Source organism: Branchiostoma floridae, chromosome 8 (assembly GCF_000003815.2).
Source record: "Branchiostoma floridae strain S238N-H82 chromosome 8, Bfl_VNyyK, whole genome shotgun sequence".
NCBI lineage: Eukaryota > Metazoa > Chordata > Leptocardii > Amphioxiformes > Branchiostomatidae > Branchiostoma > Branchiostoma floridae.
Window position 1 is genome coordinate 4,552,734 of NC_049986.1, and position 20,746 is coordinate 4,573,479.

The window sequence follows — 20,746 nt, forward strand, 5'->3', positions numbered from 1 at the left end:
AGTGCTGATAATCAAATTTGCAGTTGGCCTACATGTATATATGTACCATAGGCATAAGTGCAGCTATACAAATACCTGCAGACTCCTGTCATACTCCTGTTGGATGAGTAAGTTCTTGTCAGTGTCTGGAGATGTGGCCCCTGACTTGGGCCCAGCATCCAGTACAGGCAACAGATGGTGTGTGGGAGGAGTGTATTCTTCCCCACTTGCTGAAATGGATGCAATGTAAAATAAAACACATAATGTCAGACCTGTGACGTGAAAACGGTCGATACAGGTGTTCCGGACCGCGTGATAACTTTCTGTATCACACGGGTTCTAAGTTGTATCACAGAGGCTTCCTTCGAGTAAATTAAACTATTTCGAACGGGCCGAATACGGCATGGTTGAAAATTTGAATACCGGATTCGGATGTTAGAATTGCTGTTGTTACAATCTTTTGTTCAAGGACACAACATTTTCTCAACTTCTGGTGTATTTCGCATCGAAATATGTGTTTTCTCAGGTGGGTATGCCATATTAAATAGAATTCAACATGGTGTATTCCGTATCACCCTCAGTCCCAGCCCTCCCGCGGGTCGGGCTGGTACCTCGGGTGATATGGAATACACCGTGTTGTATTCTATATGTACAGTACAAGGTAATTCTATGTACATGTAACTACTATGGTTTTGCCAGATGCTTCCTGTCAATACAATCATGGAACAATCCAATGTACTCGTTTCTAATTAGCTTTTCTCCATAGCGGTCTAAATTTACCATGAAATTTACTGTTACACATTGCCAGGATGTACATGCACATGTGAACTATCAAGCAAAAATCAATGTTCATCAACTGTCCATTGTGTTCCCTTTATCTCACCAACCTACTGATCTTCAAAACTGTGTCTACTGCAAGGAAACATCCACAATGTTTGTACTTAATAGTCCTGCACCAAAATTTGGGTTATGCTTTTAAGTGAGGCATTTCATAAACATACATGATGTACATAATTAATAATACATGTACATTGTACCTGTACATGTGTCTTACCTGCGCACAAAGCCTTCATTATTTCAGCAGTGCCTCCTTCGCATAGTTCTGTTAGAAGATAAGAAAACACAATAAGGTCATTAATATCCACCATAAGAGATGTATTTGTGGGAATTATTTCCATAGGTGCAATTATTACCTCCATGAAATGTAATGGAGGTTATATTTTACCCTGTGTTTGTCTGTGTGTGTGTGTGTAAACAAGATAACTCAAGAACGGCTTGGTGGATTGATTTCATACTTGGTGTGTTGGTAGGGTGTGATGAAAGCTGGAAATGATTAGATTTTGGGCCCCCTAGCGGCTTCCCTTGGTACTGCAGCGCAACTTCCGGGTTTGCTATTTCGGTGTTCTGAACACGCTATGGTCACGATTTTTGAGTATTAGATAGCTCTTGTGCTCAGGAAGAAATGACATAAGTTTGGGGCCCCTAGCGTCTAGTTTTGGGATAGCAGGGGCATTTTTGTCAAAAACTTCTGAAGAGGATAAGAGGAGAAGGGAACAACGAATTTTTGGTATGTAGGTACCTCAGACAATGTTGTACAATATGAAATACTTATTATGCAAAATAGGAGCAAATTTGCATAATTAATGACAACATTCAATCATAGCAGTTTTTTCTATGTATCTCTTGTCTTGGACGTGATATGGTCTTGAAATTTGGGTGGTAGATAGCTTTCAGTGTCATGACAAAATGGGGCCCCCATTTAATTTGGGAACTGCGGGGGCGTTTTTGTCAAGACATTCCAAAGAGGATAACTGCAGAAAGGATTGACGGATTGGCATCATATTAGGCATGCGGGTACCTGAAACAAAGATGTTCATAATGATATACATGTTATGCAAGTGAGGACTTAATTTGCATAATTAATGAAGAAATTGTATAATTCCATTGTTTTTAAAAACTGGACTTCAATAAATGTAACACATGTTAATTATGAATGAATGAATGAATGAATTTATTGCTCAACAATCGCACAGGGTACAATGTATGGCAATTAATAACAACTAATAGCTATATTATGATAGGTGGAATATAAGCAGATACCAAATACTTGCAAAACCGCTTTATGATTAATGATGGGAATTTTATAATTGTGACACGTGTACGTTAGTCAATGATGAACAACACCATGCATAAATTATGTTAATGTGTTAGTCAATTGTATGAAATTTACGAAAGCTCTAAATTTTCATGGAGGTATGAGATCGCCGAACTCTAGTTGATAATAGAATGCCCTGCCAACGAGGCACCAAAATATACAATCATTGGATCACAGAAGCTTTCTAACTCAGACTCTAGTCATGAGAGGAGGGTAAAAATCTACTAATACACAATGTATCTACATGACTGCATCCCTCCTGCTAACTCACAAAGCAGCAAGGGGTAGCTTAGTTGACTATGCCCTGAAGAAGGTACAACGTAGCTTTGTTACATTTTGTAATCACCCAGTACATGTAGATACCAAAAACGTTGGCATAAAAAAATTATATAAAAGTTCATAATAGACAATAATTGGGTGGTGTGGCAAACTTGTTATACAGTTACTTTGATGCATTAATTAGATGTTTGACTCAGGATCATACTTGACATGTACATGTCTTGTATTACATCATTGTACATGTACATGTGGCAGTGTGGCGCAATCGGTTAAAGGTGTTTGACCCAGACCCCAGATAGAAACCGCTGATGTGTCAGTGATCTTTTGCCCATGGGAAAGGCACTTAACACGACTTTTCTCACTTCACTCAGGTGAAAATGAGTACTTAGCTTAGGTTAGGGCCGTCCCTTGGATCGAACGTAAAATGGAGGTCCCGTGTTTGAGGAGAGCCACACCCCGAGTACGTTAAAGATCCCACCGCACTTATCGAAAAGAGTATGGGTCCTTCCCGGTGTGAGTGGTTCAAAGCCTACAGTCCCATTGCCACACCTGGGGCAATTACTGTCGTACTGAGGTCACCTGAGTGGTGCTGAATGACAGCTCGCTCCAGACTCTTGCGATTTAGCCCCAACTATTGTAAGCTCCTAGCAATTCAGCCCCTGGCTGCGAAGAGAGAGTAGTCAGCCCAGGGCTCTAGCCAGCGTCCGTTTTTCCGTCAATTGACGGAAATTTGCTGCGTGCGACGGAAAAGTTTTAAAACCAATCCGTCAACCTTGACGGACAAAAATCCTTGGTGGAAGCTACAGGCGGCTTGGGGATGCTGTCCACAGCCGTAAAAGCCACACACTGTTTGTTTTGCTATTGTTATTATTGTTGACGATGTGTGTCGGCGCCCTTTCGCATACGATAATCTCATTAAAAACCAGTTTTTCAAGGTCTCAGTTCAGTCTTTCTAACTCCTGGAATAGTGTTTTCGCAGTTTTCGCGACAATGGGAATTGGCTGACAGAAAAAAAAATTGAGCTGGCTAGAGCCCTGAGTCAGCCCACCCAATAACCAATAACAATGAATGTACTAAAGGATAGCCTACCTGCTGGAGGGTACACCATCTGTTTGACATCCACCAGGAGGCTCTACAGACAACAACAACAGCACAATCTTATTTACCACAAAGGCATAGCAAAAAAGACTTAGTAACTGCCACCCATAACGGACCAGGCATCTATACCCAACAACAAACAGTAAAGGTGCACTCTCACTGCACTTGTGTCAAGCTTGCATCACTGCTGGGTCTGAAAGATGGTCAATGACTTTCAGAGATAAAGAACACATTTTTTTTTCTTTTTGTGTATTTTGGTTGTAAGTGATTCTGACTAATTCATACCAAAAGTGCGAGCAAAGGTCGGTATATATTCTTGGTCCAAAAATGACCAAAAAATTCCAGATGTGATATCTGTAAAATCCTATATATGTCATATGCACCTTCCCAGCCAAGAAAACTACAGCCTCAATGGAAGGGCCTCATTCTGTAAACTTGTAGCTAAGATTTTCAATTGAAGAACTCTGTGGCTAGAGATCTAGGTAAGACTTTTATTCCAGATTTCAGCCTACCTCCAGTGTCTTTATCCTGCACAGCTGTTTGGGCAGGACAGAGACCCTGTTTCTGGACAGGTCCAAGGTACGAAGGCTCTTTAGGTTACCAATGGCACTGTGGACATCTGTCAGACGGTTTTCTGAGTAAGGCAAAAACAAACATCAATAAACAGTATCATTATATGATTCATACCAGGGTTGTAGCCAGCACCCGTTCTTCTGTCCTTTGACAGAATTTTGTAGCTGGGGACGGAAAAAAAATTTGCCTATTCCATCCTCTGTGACAGACAACAATCAGTATAAGATGCTCGATAGGATTAAAAATCGAGGGGACGGAAAATTATTCCAAGCTGGCAACAACCCTGATTCATACTTTCCCAGAACTATCGAATAGTGGAATTTGTTATCACCAAGCACAGTAAGGGCATCTGCTTCTCTGGGTAGTTTTAAAGAACGCATGCAGATAGATGTGCAAAAGTTAGGTGTGACAGGTCGTTCAGTGTAATATAACCAGCTGCTGCTGCGCCGTGTGCCTGCAAAGCTGGTGTGTTACGCCGAAGGGCGGTTATACCGGCTATATAGATCTGATACAGATATGGTGATATCATCTTTTTATCAAACTAATAACAACTTAATCCCAGACATTAAATTGAAACATAAGCAACCTGATCTTAGCATTTGAATGTGTCTAATATACATGTAGAGCCTACCCAACATTAAGTGCCCTCTTATGATACATTAACTAGTATATTTTCGTTATTAAAGTTAATGCTTTTAAAACTTCTTATCATCCTATCTTGGGGCTATCTGGCTAACTCTAACCCCTTATAACCACTGTGTTGTATTTCTCTGTTTTGTCCAACCCTGTTTGGTCATGTCAACTACAGTGCATCCTGTGTACTGCATGGGAGAAGACTTAGGCTGCAAACTTCTTTTGAGTTCATGGAAAAGTTATCAGCCTGACAGACATAGTCTGTAACCCACCCTAAATGTAGGGCAGTAACCTGACTTGAGAATCCACTATTGCAGGATTTGAAGCAGCTATGTTTCTTTGCAAGTGCCATCTGGCGCCAGAAAAATAATACTTCAGAATTGCTTTTTTTTATTAAAGGTGGTTAGTACTACAAGTATGTGGGGCTTCCTGCAATATATATATCAAAGACAAGCTTCAGTTTTTTTTTTACCTTTTCTAAACTTTTTTATTTTTCATATTTACTTAGAGTTCACCGCAAAACAAGGCTCGTAGAGCCACTCTGTTTTGGGTTACAATACTGTATTGTGAAATTGTGAAGAAAGATGTCTGTTAACCGTTGACTTAAACAGTTTGTGTGTGTATGTGTACTATAATCTTATACAACATACTAAAACACTACCTAGCCTGTACACCTTCTTGTGGGATAAAAATGACATTGGTATGAAGAATTAATCATTGGTTCTGAATACAATCATGTAAAACTCAGCTGTACCTCTGCAGTTGAGGGTTTGCAGAGCTTGTAGCCGACCGACAGATTCAGGGAGGCTTGTCAATTTGTTATTTTCCAGGTTTAACACCTGAAAAAAGGGCACAATTGTTTTAATTAAACCACAATTGGTAAAATTGATACTGCAACAGAGTTGAATGATGATGACTGTGTACAGCATGCCAACACATACTAGCTATTGTACAATGTACTTACCTGATAAAAATGTTTGGAAACTCAACTTTGATATACCATACACAATGTATCTATAGTATAATACACATACTCATGTTTATCACCCTATATAGGGAAGTAAGTTGTCCAATAGGTCAGACATCGAAGTTAGGGCTGCCCATTGACAAGCATGTTGAAATACACTGAATGAAGGCTTCAAAAAAGTACTAACCCATAGTTCAATCTTTAAAATTCTTCTCCACCAGAAAGTCACTTGGGTCTAGTTTATAAGCATTCAAAGAAAACAGAGGGTTGTTTGGCTCATTCTCGGAGAAAAGCTCGCTCTATGAAAGAAACCTCACCTTTGACCCATTTTCCCTCCTGATACAACCAGTAGCACCCTATAACTAAAACCTGTCCTTACACCAGCTGAACTGCTGAACTGAACAAATTTTGACCCAAACAGGAAAGCTTAGACCCTACCTGTCTCTTCTAACTCAAAAAGTCTCCAGATTGGGCAAAAATTTTCAAGGAAAAGAAGGATTTTCAAGGATTTTAAGTCACACCCAAATCGTCTTCCCATTTTTTGCCCTCTACCGCGCAACGCAACTCTGACGTCAGCCCAATATGACATCATCACACAGCAACAAAGATAACAATCCACAGCCTCACATGCCTGAATTCTGCAATTTTGATCAATTGTAACAATCTGTATGTTTATTTTGGTAAAGAAATGGATTTTGGCACTCTTGTTTTTGCAATCCACACATACCATCATTTACTTCAAAAACTGAATGTAAAATCCAAACATTTTGAGAATTCATGTTAATTAATAAGTTAATTCTTGTTAATAGATGAGCTATTGAAACCTTAGAAATCATACTTTCAGTCCTTGTTTGCTGCTACATCATAGGTATGTTAATATTATACAAATCTGTGTTTATTGAATAATAAATAATGGTTGAATGTAATTGAGAACTGTTGCTGTAGCCATTTTTTTGAAATATAAATAAAAATATTAGGAGATCCCCTAATCAGCACCAAGGACAGGGAAAGTTCCATATTTCTTTTGTCATGTTTCTTCTTCTCCTTCTACTGTCAAATCTTCAAATGGATTCAACTTTTCATTTTTAGGCCAAATGAGCTGAAATTTGGCATGAAGGTAAAGATAGCAAATACCCCTAGGCGCATACAAAATTGTACACAGTGACATGACAAACTCACCTGTAGGGTGTCCAGCTCACCAATGTCATCTGGTACAGATGACAGTCTATTCTGGTGAAGATCAAGGACCTAACATGACAGAATAATGATTTCAATAACCTAAGTAATGTGACACTCAGTGTTACTGATTCAAGTAGGAAAACCTACTCATTGTACACCTGAAAATCCTACAGTTTACTACTACTATACTGTCAGTCAGTCTATGCAGACTATTACACTACGCAAAGGAACTAAAACGACAATGTTTACTACAGCTGAGAAAATAACAAAGCAGGTCAATATATGTTTGCCATGGGTGTGTCCAGATTTCCTTTAAGTTCACAACTGATCATGATCAGGGCTCGAAATACTTTTTTCTGCATACCTGCACTGGTGCAGGTAACATTGAAAATTACCTGCACTAGACAAATCTTACCTGCATCACTTTGAACTTAGGAAGTACAGATCATACTAAAATTGTTCAGGAACCACTTTTTTTTCTTTTATACATTACAGGTAACAGCCAATAAGGCTAAGAACAATCCATCTTCATCATAGGACATTTATGTAGTTGGGTGTGCAGGTTAGGTGCAGGTAGACGCCAGAAATACCTGCACAGCTCCAATTTTACCTGCACTAACATGCATATGCAGGTGGTATTTCGAGCCCTGATGATGATGGAGTAGAATTAAATAAAGATTAAGTCTTTTTTTTGGATATGTTGTGTTTTCTTTTCTTTTTAAAGTTTTGCTATATTGCCCGTTTCAAAGAAAAGGACAAGGTAAGGCACTTGCATGGTCATTTTTAACAAAATGTCCTGCCATGAGTAAATAGTCCAAGGGCATGTGACCATAAGGACAACTTGAAATGAGACATGAATATGCAGGATACTACTTATTTACTAACTTATTGCTTTAAGACATATGCTATATTTGTAATCATTGTGTTTATATTTATGTTGCCACTGACAGATAGACTTACCCTCAAAGCACATAAATCCTTCAATACACCACCTCCTTTGAGAGAACTTAAGAGGTTGGAATGGAGCAAAAGCACCTGAAAAACATCAATGTAGCTTGTTATTGTTTACATACCATCTGGAGAATGATAGGATAATTTAAAAAAAAATTAAGGCTTTTTGATTGGAAGATAGTATTGATAGTGGTCAAGGAGGGTGTTGATATAGTTAACAGAAGATGGGAAGTCTGCATAAAGCAATCCACGAACTAATGTCATAAAATTCAATGGAGAGGACTTTCACGCTTACATTAAATTGCAACATTTCACAATACAAAATCTTATACTAATTTACGACCATATGGTTCAGACAAATCTAAGCGTTTTTTTTCAACGTTCAGGTTTCTTACACAAAAGTGTTAGGTTACCAACGGACCAAGGCCTAAGCATGTATGCAATAACAACAATGAGACAAGATAACAGAAGAAATTCATAAGCTCTAAATAGTTTGAAGATATTAGGTCTCCAAACCCTTGCTATGTAATGTTTTATTACCTCTTTCTGCAGCACTTTACAGAGAGCATATACTCCTGATGGTACCTTCAAGATGAAGAAACACAGTTACCACAAAAAATCCATTTACTTCCCTTAACTCCAGCCACCCAGGCTTAATGAATATTTCACTTAAGATTGATATATATATATATATTAACATGGTCTACGTCCTATATAAGTATAAGTAAAGAATGTTTTAGGGTAGTTTTGCTAGTTGAGAAACTTAAGGTATATCAAATACATTTCAACGTTACATTAAGTAAAGTTAAAGTAAATTAATAAAAAGAATAAAAGTACAGAAGTAAAGTTATGCAACTTTGCTACAGGTAAATTTCATATGCATGTTGAACTCTACTAAGTTTACTGTGGATACAACTGCAACCAAAGAATAATTAATGTTAAGTTAACTTACTTCTTTGAAACACAGATTCTTATTCAAATCATCTCAACTCAACTTTTCTTCAAAGTCATGTCTGTTATCAAAATTTGAGTGTCCTGTGCTACTTTTCAGGTGATTTTGCAACTGGAGGTAAAAGGAAGTTTTCACGGACAGTGTTTGAAATTTGCGGTTGGAACAACTCTGTACTGCAATTAGTTATTTGAATTTATAGTGGAGTCATAACAAACTGATTGTCATGACAGTATGAACATGTTCTAGAAGACTTTTCATGACCTACCTCTGTCAACTCACAGTCAGACAGGTCATAGGAAGGCTCTGGACTGGACTTGGCCTGTACAAAACAAAACATGCATAATTAATGTTAATTTCTTTATTTGTTTTCATAACTTGTATACTTAAGTAATGTCTCAAGGCGTCACACTTCATGTAAAGTGTCATACTTTTAAAGACCCGACTGTAAGCTTTGAATAAATTTCTGTGATTAATTCAGCCAGAATGATTATTATCCAATGACATGTGAACCAGCTTACCCAATGTAGATGACAAAATGTAGGGCATGATAATTCCACACATTTCACAACGCACACTACCAAAAATGCTTTTCCTTGTTTATCTTGTTTTGCTTCCTCACAGAAAATTTTTCTGTCCCCAAGAAATCTTAGAAAAATGTGCTTGTCCTTGGGGCAAGCAAATTTTTGCTTGTCAAGTTTTCGAGAAAATTTCAAATTTGTTTTCTTGTATTTCCAAAAATGCTTTGTGTTGTTTATCTTGTTTTGCTTCCTCACAGAAAATTTATCTTCCAGGAAGAAAAAAATTCTTGTATTTCTTAAGAGTTGAATCTGGTTTGAAAATAACAAGAATTTTTAAAAATTTTTTCTTGCATTAGATCTATAACAAAAATTAAGAAGATTTGGCTTTAATGAATGTCTAAAAAAGATGTGTGGTTTCTCGTTCTGCTTGCATTTTATTCTACATTTTCTTCCTGGCAAGAATATTTTTCTTCATATAAGAATTGTCCATGCATGTGCAGTTAAAATGTCAAAGGTCAAGGCCCCTGAATTGTAAACATTTATTCTTTTGCAGACGCCATTATGTTCCGGACGCTGTTACACAATCAAAACAAAAGGTCGAGATGAAACAGTTTAAATATGTCTCAGGGTCCTATAAAGCACCTTGAACATATTACCTACAATTTTGGTCATCCGCGCTTACATAGGGAAATCTGAGAAAGAGCTTATACCGTACCTCTACATTTCATTACACATTATTCCATGATACATGCAGTATCTATGTGTTACTATAATACTAGGACGTTAACCTGTTCTTACCAGGGTCATCTTATGCTCCATCCTCCGCTTGCCTTCCTTGCTCTGTTTCGGGCCAAACAACGGCATGGTCACTCTCTGTCTGCCCGCACAGTATCCGGTCAGCACAAGGTGAGTGATGGTGACTCACCACGCTATTTCTGTAACAGTCATACGTCAATGAACATCCAGGTGATAAGAATTAACGTAACGTTACGCCCCCAACATAAGCAACTGGGTTTATTTGGGAAACGGTCAGATATTTTACACAGAATCCACTTGAACTGAAAAGCAGGTTTATAACCAAGAAATTTGAATTGATATGTAAAGGTTAGTTGAGACAAATTTCAGATGTCTGTTGGTCCAAATGATATAGAACAAGGTGATGTTTACGTTGATAAACAACCTGCCGGACAGCGACCCCTCTACTATTATTTTTGTTACACAACACTTCTAGTTCCCAACCACGTTACCCAACGTTTGGGAACGTACAGAAATTCCCACTGACAACTGGAGTCAAACTTACGGCTTTGGTTGTCCCGACTGAAGGCGTAAACGTGACGTTAACGTCACAATGCGATGATAACTTCGCGACGTCGTTGATGAGAACTTCCTTCTATCTACTCTACAGGGTTCAACTAGAGCAGCTCCGCGGAGAGTCAGGTCATAGGATAAAGGTTAAAGGTTAAAGTTCACCACTTAACGTGTGGGTGGGTGGGACAGTTCGGCCTGGGTTTGCATTTATAATTTGGACTAATGGCTTGAAATTCCACACAGGTAGAAAATAGGAAGCATAAAGTACATGCAGTGGACACTGGCACTCTGTCCTGAACACTGGCACTGACGGTAAGCCCGGTTGTTTGTGAAAAATCTTGATACTTCCTGTTTTGGCAACCATCTGATCTTCTATTATTTCATCCTTCATACAGATACTTCATAAACCGTTACATATGGACTGCCGGGTAGAGGCTGCCTTATCGAATCTTGCCTATAATTCATAAGCTATATGATGAAAAAGGTCCAGGGCTAGGCTGTCGGGTGTCAACTTTAGAGCAGTGTACTGTAGCTTTGATTTTTACCCAGTCCATGAAATTTCCTGGAGGTTCACTCTAGCTAAGTGTTGGGTGTGTGTCTGTCTGTCTGTCAAAAAGATAACTCAAACATGGCTGGATGGTATACATGGCAAGAAATTGGACATTGTGAAACATGGGGCATTTCCAAACCTAACAGAAGACCTAACGTAGAATGATATTGCACCCAAGGGAATTCACCGATTTTTGCAACACAATCCACCTTACATGCCAATCAGGCACTTGAATTTCATGTTGTCTGGGCTGGGACATGTACAGTGTACACATTTTCCATCAACCCTTCGTCCAAAACCCTCCACAGCCTAACAAGGGACACACGCCATCCTGACACAAGAGGGACACTGAGTCTCAAGCAAACCTTACATAACGGCATTAGCACGGGTGGTCCTTCTTAACAAGACACAAGACACACGCAACCAAGTTTTTCCACCTTACGTTACGAGCTGCGATTTTTTCGTCAACCCTTACGTTACGGAAGCCTGTCCGCTATCTCGAGCTGCGATGTTTTCGTCAACCCTTACGTTACGGAAGCCTGTCCGCTATATCTAGCTGCGATTTTTTTGTCAACCCTTACGTTACGGAAGCCTGTCCGCTATATCTAGCTGCGATTTTTTAGCCAACCCTTACGTTACGGAAGCCTGTCCGCTATATCTAGCTGCGATTTTTTAGTCAACCCTAACGTTACGGAAGCCTGTCCGCTATCTCGAGCTGCGATTTTTTAGTCAACCCTTACGTTACGGAAGCCTGTCTGCTATCTCGAGCTGCGATGTTTTAGTCAACCCTTACGTTACGGAAGCCTGTCCGCTATCTCGAGCTGCGATGTTTTAGTCAACCCTTACGTTACGGAAGCCTGTCTGCTATCTCGAGCTGCGATGTTTTAGTCAACCCTTACGTTACGGAAGCCTGTCTGCTATCTCGAGCTGCGATGTTTTAGTCAACCCTTACGTTACGGAAGCCTGTCTGCTATCTCGAGCTGCGATTTTTTAGTCAACCCTTACGTTACGGAAGCCAGTTCAAGCCAGTTGCGTGTCCGCTATCTCGAGCTGCGATCTTTTCGTCAAATGTTACGGAAGTGGTCCTGTGTGGGCCGTTGACGGAAGTGGTCAATTATTCGCAAAATCCAAACACTCAGGGCCCCAAGTCCCAACGAATATCGAAACAGTCTATATAAAGACACGAAAATATGAAAAAATGGAGCGTTTAATACCAGTCCTATGATCTTTTAAACCGAACGTTTTTAGGTGGAGACACAGCCCAGTGTGATTCTTTTAGTTCATGTTTACCAGAATCGTTGGAGAATGCCCCACTGAATGACCAGCAGCATGCACGCCTGGCTTGGCACGTGTTGAGCAAATGTGCTTCCAAGTGTAAACTCGAAGGTCATACTACACATTTTACCAGAGAAACATTTTTTCGAAATGTTTTAGATTATGCTATATGTAATATTTTTACGAGAACTTCGCTTAACAGAAGCTCGGTGACAGCTTGTGTACTGATGACTGCTAAATTCTTCCAACAGCCGGATTTTTCCAGCTGTGGGCTCGCCGGCCTCACGTTTCTTCCCCTTCACAGCGTTCTTTAGAGGAAAATTGGACATGTAAGCTCCCAAAGCTCTGCACAACATTTTGAATGTCGGAATATTAGTTCTCCTTCTGATGGCCAAAAATCACTACCTAACAAATGAAGTCGATTTTGGTGGTCATTTTCAAAATCGTCAACCTCACACACGAAACAGCACCAAACTGGGTGCAACGCAGACGTGATAACGCCAGAGGGGACGTCCCTTTATACAGCTTGGAACGCCGTGGTAGCAAAAGTTCCACTCTTGTTGTAGCAAAAATTCCACTCTTGTTAAACTAATATTTGATACACGGCATTGAACTGGAAAACATAATCATCATCGTCCAGGGCTCCTTGAAAACTAACTTCAACAAGAGTTCGTAGACCTCAGGCCTGCATGAAATGTATTGGGTTTCTGTAGACCTATTGTGTATTTTTGCCTTTTTGTCTGTGGTACGTGGTTGGAAAAATGAGCTTTTTACCGTGTTGGTTGTGCACCATGCAAAAGTCTGACTCTGAAATTCCATTTTCTGAATTTGTAAGTTTGGACATGGATGAACATTACTTATTTTGGATTTCTTAAGTATGTAACCAACCACAGTACTTTGAAGTTGTTGAGACGCTACCTTTTTTTGTCTCAGATGGCCCATGCACATGTAGTTACTCTGTCACATGATATACTAATATCTTCCTATTTCAATGTACTGACCTAATGCAGCTGCTAAATCTCCTTGGTTTGTGTTCTTCCAATGATATTCATTAAAGATTTATTTCTGGGGTGTTATTCACTTGACATCGGAAGGTTACTTGCATAATTTGACCAATGATACTTTTATAGTAGTTCCATAGACATTAGACAATATGAATAGTGCTAGCCCCCATGATGCAGCAGCAACAGTTAGTCCCCAGGGTGGTATGATATTTTCATTCAATCCATCCAACCCAAATCTAAATCTCCTGTAGTATCTAAGCCAAATTTAACAGCATAATTTACTATGAAAAATGTCCTTGTCAATCCCATTTATAGATGGCAAGCTGCTGGCAATGGAAGCTTTGAAAACTTCAGAAGCTGTTGTAGTCAGAGCGAACACCCAACAAACATCCCCCCAAACCAATGAGCAGTTGCTTAGAAGGGGAATTTCATCATATATTTGCCGCGACAAAATGCAACAAACGATACTGAATTTAAAACAGAACCAAGCTAAGCCTCCACCACTTAACCCTGCCTGTACTATAGATTAAGCAGGCCCAAAAACCAAGCGAATATGACTAGCCCAAAACTACAAATTACCTGTATACAGTATGGAATTGGAAATGGCATTACCAAAGAAACAAAAAGAAACACAGGACAAATCATACACATACCTTTCTCTTATGCCCACACTCTATACAGTTCTCCTCCACATTAGAAAATTGCATCTTCTTCTGTTTAAGTTCAAGTTCAACCATGATTGCCAACAGGGTAAAGGAACTTGTACCAGAACTTTAAACTCAGCACTATACAGCTCTAGAAACACCACAAAGAGTAATAAGCAAACTCCAATTATACCTGACCAACAGATATATCATCTGGTACACTCCCGTCATCTGGCAAACTGTCAGTGCCACTAAGTAACCTGATACATTGAAGGTTGCCCCAGGCCAGATGATGGTTCTACACCCAACCGTAATCTGTTTTCAGAACCAAGCAGATATTGGGAGGATGCCCCAACCACACCAAAACAGGGTCAACCTATACAGCATCAAGTTCAAGCACTAGGAGGCCCAAAATCAAACCTCACCACCAGGACACCACCAACAACTCACGTACCAAATAGCAACACAATGGCACCTTGCGTTCCGGAGATACAGCGCACGCCCCGTGCCCGCACAAAAGGTAACCTAAAATGTCAAGTTCAAGCACCAAGGGCGCCAAAATCAAAATTGAGCATTATTCAGCCACCGCCGACACATGTGCCAAATATCATCGCGCCAGCACCAGCCGTTCAGAAGATATAACTCCGGAAACACCCCTCCCGGACACAAAATTCGACCTGCCGGGTCAAGTTCAAACGCGACAAGGCCCAAAGTCAATCCTAGGCAACAGGCAACAACCCCCCATCCATGCACCAAAAATCGTCGCAATCGCGTTTATCGTTCCGGACACACAGCGCCAAAAGTGCCCCAAAAACACCAAAAATGCCACCTTCAATGTCAAGGTCAAGCGCCAGGAGGCCCAAAATCACACCTGAGTGTCAGGCCACCACCCCCAACCCACGTACCAAAAATCGTCGTGCTCGCACCATCCGTTCACGAGATACAGCGCCCTACATCCCCGGCTACCGAAAAGTTCCCACCAGCATCAAAACCATACCTGCATACATGCAGGTAATGAGCGTGAAAATAAACCTCTAGTACCTCCCTCGCTTGGTTTATTCCGTGGGGGTCAAAAGTCGACCCCAGCTGCTGCTGTTGTTGTTGTTGTTGTGCAACCGACATTTGCTCAACACGTGCCAAGCCAGGCGTGCATGCTGCTGGTCATTCAGTGGAGCATTCTCCAACGATTCTGGTAAACATGAACTAACACCGGGCTGTGTCTCCACCCAAAAACGTTCGGTTTAAAAGATAATAGGACTGGTATTAAACGCTCAATTTTTTCATATTTTCGTGTCTTTATATAGACTGTTTCGATATTCGTTGGGGCCCTGAGTGTTTGGATTTTGCGTATAATTGACCACTTCCGTCAACGGGCCACACAGGACCTGGACATAATTGACCACTTCCGTAACGTTTGACGAAAAGATCGCAGCTCGAGATAGCGGACACGCAACTGGCTTGAACTGGCTTCCGTAACGTAAGGGTTGACAAAAAAATCGCAGCTCGAGATAGCGGACAGGCTTCCGTAACGTAAGGGTTGACAAAAAAATCGCAGCTCGAGATAGCGGACAGGCTTCCGTAACGTAAGGGTTGACTAAAAAGATCGCAGCTCGAGATAGCGGACAGGCTTCCGTAACGTAAGGTTTGACGAAAACATCGCAGCTCGATATAGCGGGCAAGCAACGGGCCATGAACGACACCGGGCAACCTGTTAGTCCTCTTTACTGAAATTCCCAAGGGAGACATGAATGAACCCCTGGTGTACATTTTACTCGTAGCCACTGAAGGCAGACTGTTATGAAAACACAATGATGTATTTAAATCGATAACCCGTTGGTTTGTAAGCTTATTTGTAAGTTTTTGAAATGCCCCATGTTTCAGAATGTCCAATATTTTGCCACTACTGCTGGATGGATTGGTTTCTCTTGTCCCAGATACTGTAAGTTCGCAGTAGCAGGTGGTTTTAAGGTTAATGGATAATATAATGGATAAATGTTCGAAGCACTGGTTCGTTTGTGGTGAAGTGGCCACCGCCAAAAACCGCGAACATAAAACTATGAACTACGAACAATTCTGCATATATAGTACCAAACATGCAAATGAGGAACTAATTTGCATAATTGATGCAAAAATGTCAAAGTACTTAATTATAAATGATGGGATTTTTTTCTTGTGACATGTGTAAGCTATTCAATGATGAACATCACCATGAATATTATGTAAATGTGTATGTTATTTGCATAACATCTACAAAATCTCTTAAAAGTATTTCATGGAAGTATGAGGTCTACGGACAGTGATGATGTTGTTAAATGATCATATTTCAGTTGGTGGACACTTAAAATGCAGCAAGTTATGTGTTGTGATAAACACAAGAGTGTGAAAAAAGTGAACTGTGTCTATTTTCTATATATGATATTCCAGTGCAGTTCTGTTCAGCTCCAACCTGTCTAAAGTCTTCCACGATCAGCCGAAAGTAGAACTCCGGGACTCCCCGACCTTCTAGGAGACAATGGCTCTTTGGTCAGCCATCACAAGCCTGTTTTCTAAAACAGATGACAGCACCACAAACTGGATAAGGAATAGAAACATCGTCTATGGCGACAGGACAAGGCAGGTTTTTTTTTTTATTGGGCCATGTTGATTTGATATATGGATGACATTCATGTGTGTATGTATCAATTTTTGTCCATTTCCAAAAATGAAAAAAGGGTTGAAACAGACTGTAAATCATACAAAGCAGCTGTTAAATGAGCATCTATATGCCATAAATTTAGATTATCGAAATGGATTCTAATGTCATAGACTGCCGATTGATTGAAAGTACGTTAATGAATGAATGAATGACCTTTATTGTACATTTGTGCTCTAACAAGCTAAGTACAGGTCGTAGCGCTAGTGATAAGGTACAATTTTGACAAAAAGGTATCTTATCATCTCTACATATGCTAATACATTCAAGTATGTACAAGTTCAACTTCTTCTCGCTTCTTAAAACAGTTATAAACATAAGGACAAATGGAATCAATAATATACTGTTTATCTAATTGCATGAGAAATATGAATTTTAATGTAAATTTCAATATCTAAGAAAATGTGAAAGAATAAACATCTATTGCTTACTCAGTGTGTTTAGTCATTTTTTCGACCTTTCTGACTACTTACATTTCCTACTGAGGGCAACATTTTTGGCAAAACTTCTTTTATTCACACGTTCGCATCAGTTTTGGAGTTTCCAGAGGATGTCATCCACATAATCAAATCATCATGGCTTATAATCAATTATAGGGAGTCTGACTGAATCACAATCTAGTAGCTCTTCCACTGGTCAGGGGAAGGAAGTGCAATCAGATTGTGTAAAACATTTAGGACAATTATGTATGTTCTGGGGTCTGTTATACTGCAGGAACTTCTGGTGTTCATATCTTGTGTTCTTATTTTGGCCCCCTTTAGCAGCTTTATTGGTACGTACTGCAGGGGCTGATTTTGTTTGAGACTTTGGAACAGTTACTCAAGAAGGGGTTGATGCATGGTCATGATTCTTTTATGTATAGATAAGTTTACATGTTAGTGTTGGTAACAGAATAAGTTGCTTAAAATGTAAGACAGGTCGTAAAATGCATAATTAAGAACTTCAAGGAAATTTTATAAATTCACCGCATTTCTCTTTTTGTATTTCAGGAACCTGTTGACTGTGTTTGAGAAGTATGACAGTGGAACAGGCAGGCTAGATGCTGGAAATATTGCTGCTGCTTTCAATGAAGTCCACTTGTATCCATCCAAAGCCCAAGGTAGGTGATGAAGTGAAGATAACAGAAAGTGTCCATGGGAATACAGTGCATACGATTATTTTGCTTACAGGGTAATTTTTTTACAGTATTTTAACCAGCTTTTTTTCCTCCGTCTTACCGGTATCTTGATTTTACACGTCAATGAGGGTTAGACATCCAGGTAATAAGATACGCCAAAAAGCAGTTACTCAAGCTTCATAATTAGGATATAAAAGACCTGTTCTCCCAGATCCCTTCAGTGTCACTAACGAAAACTAGTGGATACTAGTTGAAACATCTGACCGTTTCAAAATCATATCCAGTTGATTGAGTATCTAACTGCTTATGAGGCGTAATTTTACATGTACCTGATTGTATACAATCTTTGCCAGCCTGGTAGTTCTTCACATGCTTAGATATGTTATACCATTATGTTGTTTTCACTTTTGTGCCGTTTATGATTATTCAGTCACTCTGGAAGTGATCTGAGCCCAGGTTGGTGATAGCCTGGGTCTATAAACATGGACACCACCAGGGAGCTAACTAGAAAACTCAAATGTATTTCAATATGCCAACGCTAAAAAATCCTATATAACAGACATCAGGTATAGTGATAAGAAGTACTATGTACTCACTTGTGTAGATTAGTCATCTAGGATGTAGGTAAAACATAGTTAAATCAATCCTTACTGTTGGATATATGTACGAAATTTATTCATGACAAATGTTTCAGACAGCATCTTTCTTCAGTGATTGAAAATTAAAGTGTACAAAACTTACAGAACAAAGAATACACATATATTATGTAATATATTACGTGTATGTAGACTAAGTTCTCTTTCAGTGAGTTGAAATATAAGCGGATAATTTGTATGACTTCAGTGCGTGACATGATCCTGTGTGCGTCTGAGTGCTCTAACCGTGAACCAAGGGACCACATCCTGTTTGGAGAGTTTTGCATCTTTGTCACTGAGCTGAGGGAAAAATATGAAAGAGAAAGGTATGTTCTCGGGTTTTAATCTTGTCAATAATCTCGTTGAATGATGTCAACTTCAGTCTAAACCATTTTCCTTTAGTCTGTGTAAAACAAACTCTGCTGTCCAGGGCTGTAACTGGCCCCTCCCCTTCTAGAGGGCCGGTGGATGTTTGGCGGGCTGCTATAAGCTGCTTCGAATTTTCCTTTTGCAGATTAAGTTTTAGTACGTTTATGGGTACATGTCATGGAGGATTAAAGCTGGCTGGGGTCAGACTACCAGTAAATAGAGAATGGAGAAAGACACATTTCACATTTGATGAATAAACACCAAAAAGTGTTATAACATAAAGCATAGCATTAACCATATTTTTCAGGGAACAAATGACGGTTCAAATTAAGAGCTGGCCTCTTGCACATGTGTCCACTGCCATGTTGGACAGCCAGTGTCAAACATGGCAGTGTCCTAAGTTGCATGGGAACACATCTCAAATTCAAGATCATAACAGATAAGGTATCATGTTAGATTAGCATGAAAGTTCATCTGGTTTTTGCTACATTTATGGACAAGGTTATATGTAAACTATTCTCCAACTCAAGAAATGGACTTACTGAAATTTCAAATGAATCACTTATAATTAGCAAACGATAGCAGTCTTTGACCTGCTGCTGATGTCAGTCATCGGTGTCCAGAGCAATTGGGTTGGAGCACTGAAGAAGACTGAGACAGTGATTCAGTTGAACTTTCTGCTTAGTCAGACTCTTGGGTTTCGATAACAATCTTTGATTTTTCTAGTGATTGTGAAACAATGAAATTTAGATTTAATACATGATTGTATTAATTGTGATATAACACTAATCAACCAATTAAGTTCTCACACCCTGTTGACAAGTTGAAAGATCATCTTGTACATGACACTGTAAACTCAGCACTACCTACATGTAGTCTTGGACAAAATATTCCAGGACCGTGATTCTAAATGTCTCTGCACATTTCAGCCTGTCACCGCCACTCACCACGGACCAAATGAAAAACAAGCACAGATTCTTGAAGAGACAAACATCAAGTAAGCAGAATCCAGTTGCTACTTTTTTTCTCCTTTCTTCTTAGTGAACTTGTATAATAAAGGGTTAATGCCCCGGCCCGAGGTGTATATGGTGAGATAATCCCTGGTCACAGTAACTGTTATATTGCATTGCCACTCCTGTAATCTGAAAACATACATGTAAGGCACTTTACAGCAACTGTTACAGTTACATTATTCTGTAAAATTGAAGAGAGTAACATATCGTTCATAGGGAGAAGACAATGACAGTTGGGTGGACTAAAAAAAAAGGAAAACATTTAAGTCTTACGTCATTCATGTCAATATTTCCAGTCTTCTTTGTGTTGACTCCATCAAATGCCTCTTTAATCAATCTTGTAGAAGAAAGAGAATAAGACAGTCTGTTTAAGACAACCTAATTAAGTTATTCTACCCTGGAGGTAGGAAGTGTGACTGTGACACATCATTTGATTGATCTGTACCAAGTTTTAAAAAATCTTTCAACTATCTGCCTGACCAAAATGCAAGATATTTTGTCTTTGTACACTCAGGTGCATGTACATGTAATGCGTATCAAAATTATCAACATTATTACTTAGCAATACCTTTTCAAAGTTTAAACCGCGTCCAATACATTATTTACATTGATATAAACAACATTATGGTATTTATGAGACTAGGTTGTGTATTATTACTAATAACATTCCAATCATGTTCTATATATTAACTATAATTTACAGGAAACAAAACAACATCATCACGCCATATCTATTAGAAGCCATTGATCATCTTTATGTAAAATTAAGCTATTCATACGAATGTAGAAACACATAATTAAAACTCACCATTAAAGAATCCCCCAACAGAAGAATTGTGCCATTTTTCACACACT

General features: G+C 39.3%; 2 protein-coding genes across 2 annotated transcripts in view; one reads left to right on the forward strand and one right to left on the reverse strand.

The window, feature by feature from the left end:
- Positions 1-10,729, reverse strand: part of LOC118420931 (E3 ubiquitin-protein ligase LRSAM1-like) — a 28,607-nt gene extending 17,878 nt beyond the window's left edge. The window contains exons 1-11 of the mRNA XM_035828022.1: positions 10,585-10,729; positions 10,083-10,219; positions 9,032-9,085; positions 8,355-8,399; positions 7,824-7,898; positions 6,864-6,932; positions 5,472-5,556; positions 4,024-4,145; positions 3,503-3,545; positions 1,034-1,081; positions 76-209 (exon numbers count right to left, since the gene is read on the reverse strand). Of these exons, the coding sequence (XP_035683915.1) occupies positions 76-209; positions 1,034-1,081; positions 3,503-3,545; positions 4,024-4,145; positions 5,472-5,556; positions 6,864-6,932; positions 7,824-7,898; positions 8,355-8,399; positions 9,032-9,085; positions 10,083-10,148 (741 nt within the window). The 5' untranslated portion in view covers positions 10,149-10,219; positions 10,585-10,729. The remainder of the gene's footprint in view (positions 1-75; positions 210-1,033; positions 1,082-3,502; positions 3,546-4,023; positions 4,146-5,471; positions 5,557-6,863; positions 6,933-7,823; positions 7,899-8,354; positions 8,400-9,031; positions 9,086-10,082; positions 10,220-10,584) is intronic.
- A 5-nt stretch (positions 10,730-10,734) lies between these two features.
- Positions 10,735-20,746, forward strand: part of LOC118420934 — a 21,341-nt gene continuing 11,329 nt past the window's right edge. The window contains exons 1-5 of the mRNA XM_035828027.1: positions 10,735-10,904; positions 16,490-16,678; positions 17,747-17,856; positions 18,718-18,835; positions 19,808-19,875. Of these exons, the coding sequence (XP_035683920.1) occupies positions 16,578-16,678; positions 17,747-17,856; positions 18,718-18,835; positions 19,808-19,875 (397 nt within the window). The 5' untranslated portion in view covers positions 10,735-10,904; positions 16,490-16,577. The remainder of the gene's footprint in view (positions 10,905-16,489; positions 16,679-17,746; positions 17,857-18,717; positions 18,836-19,807; positions 19,876-20,746) is intronic.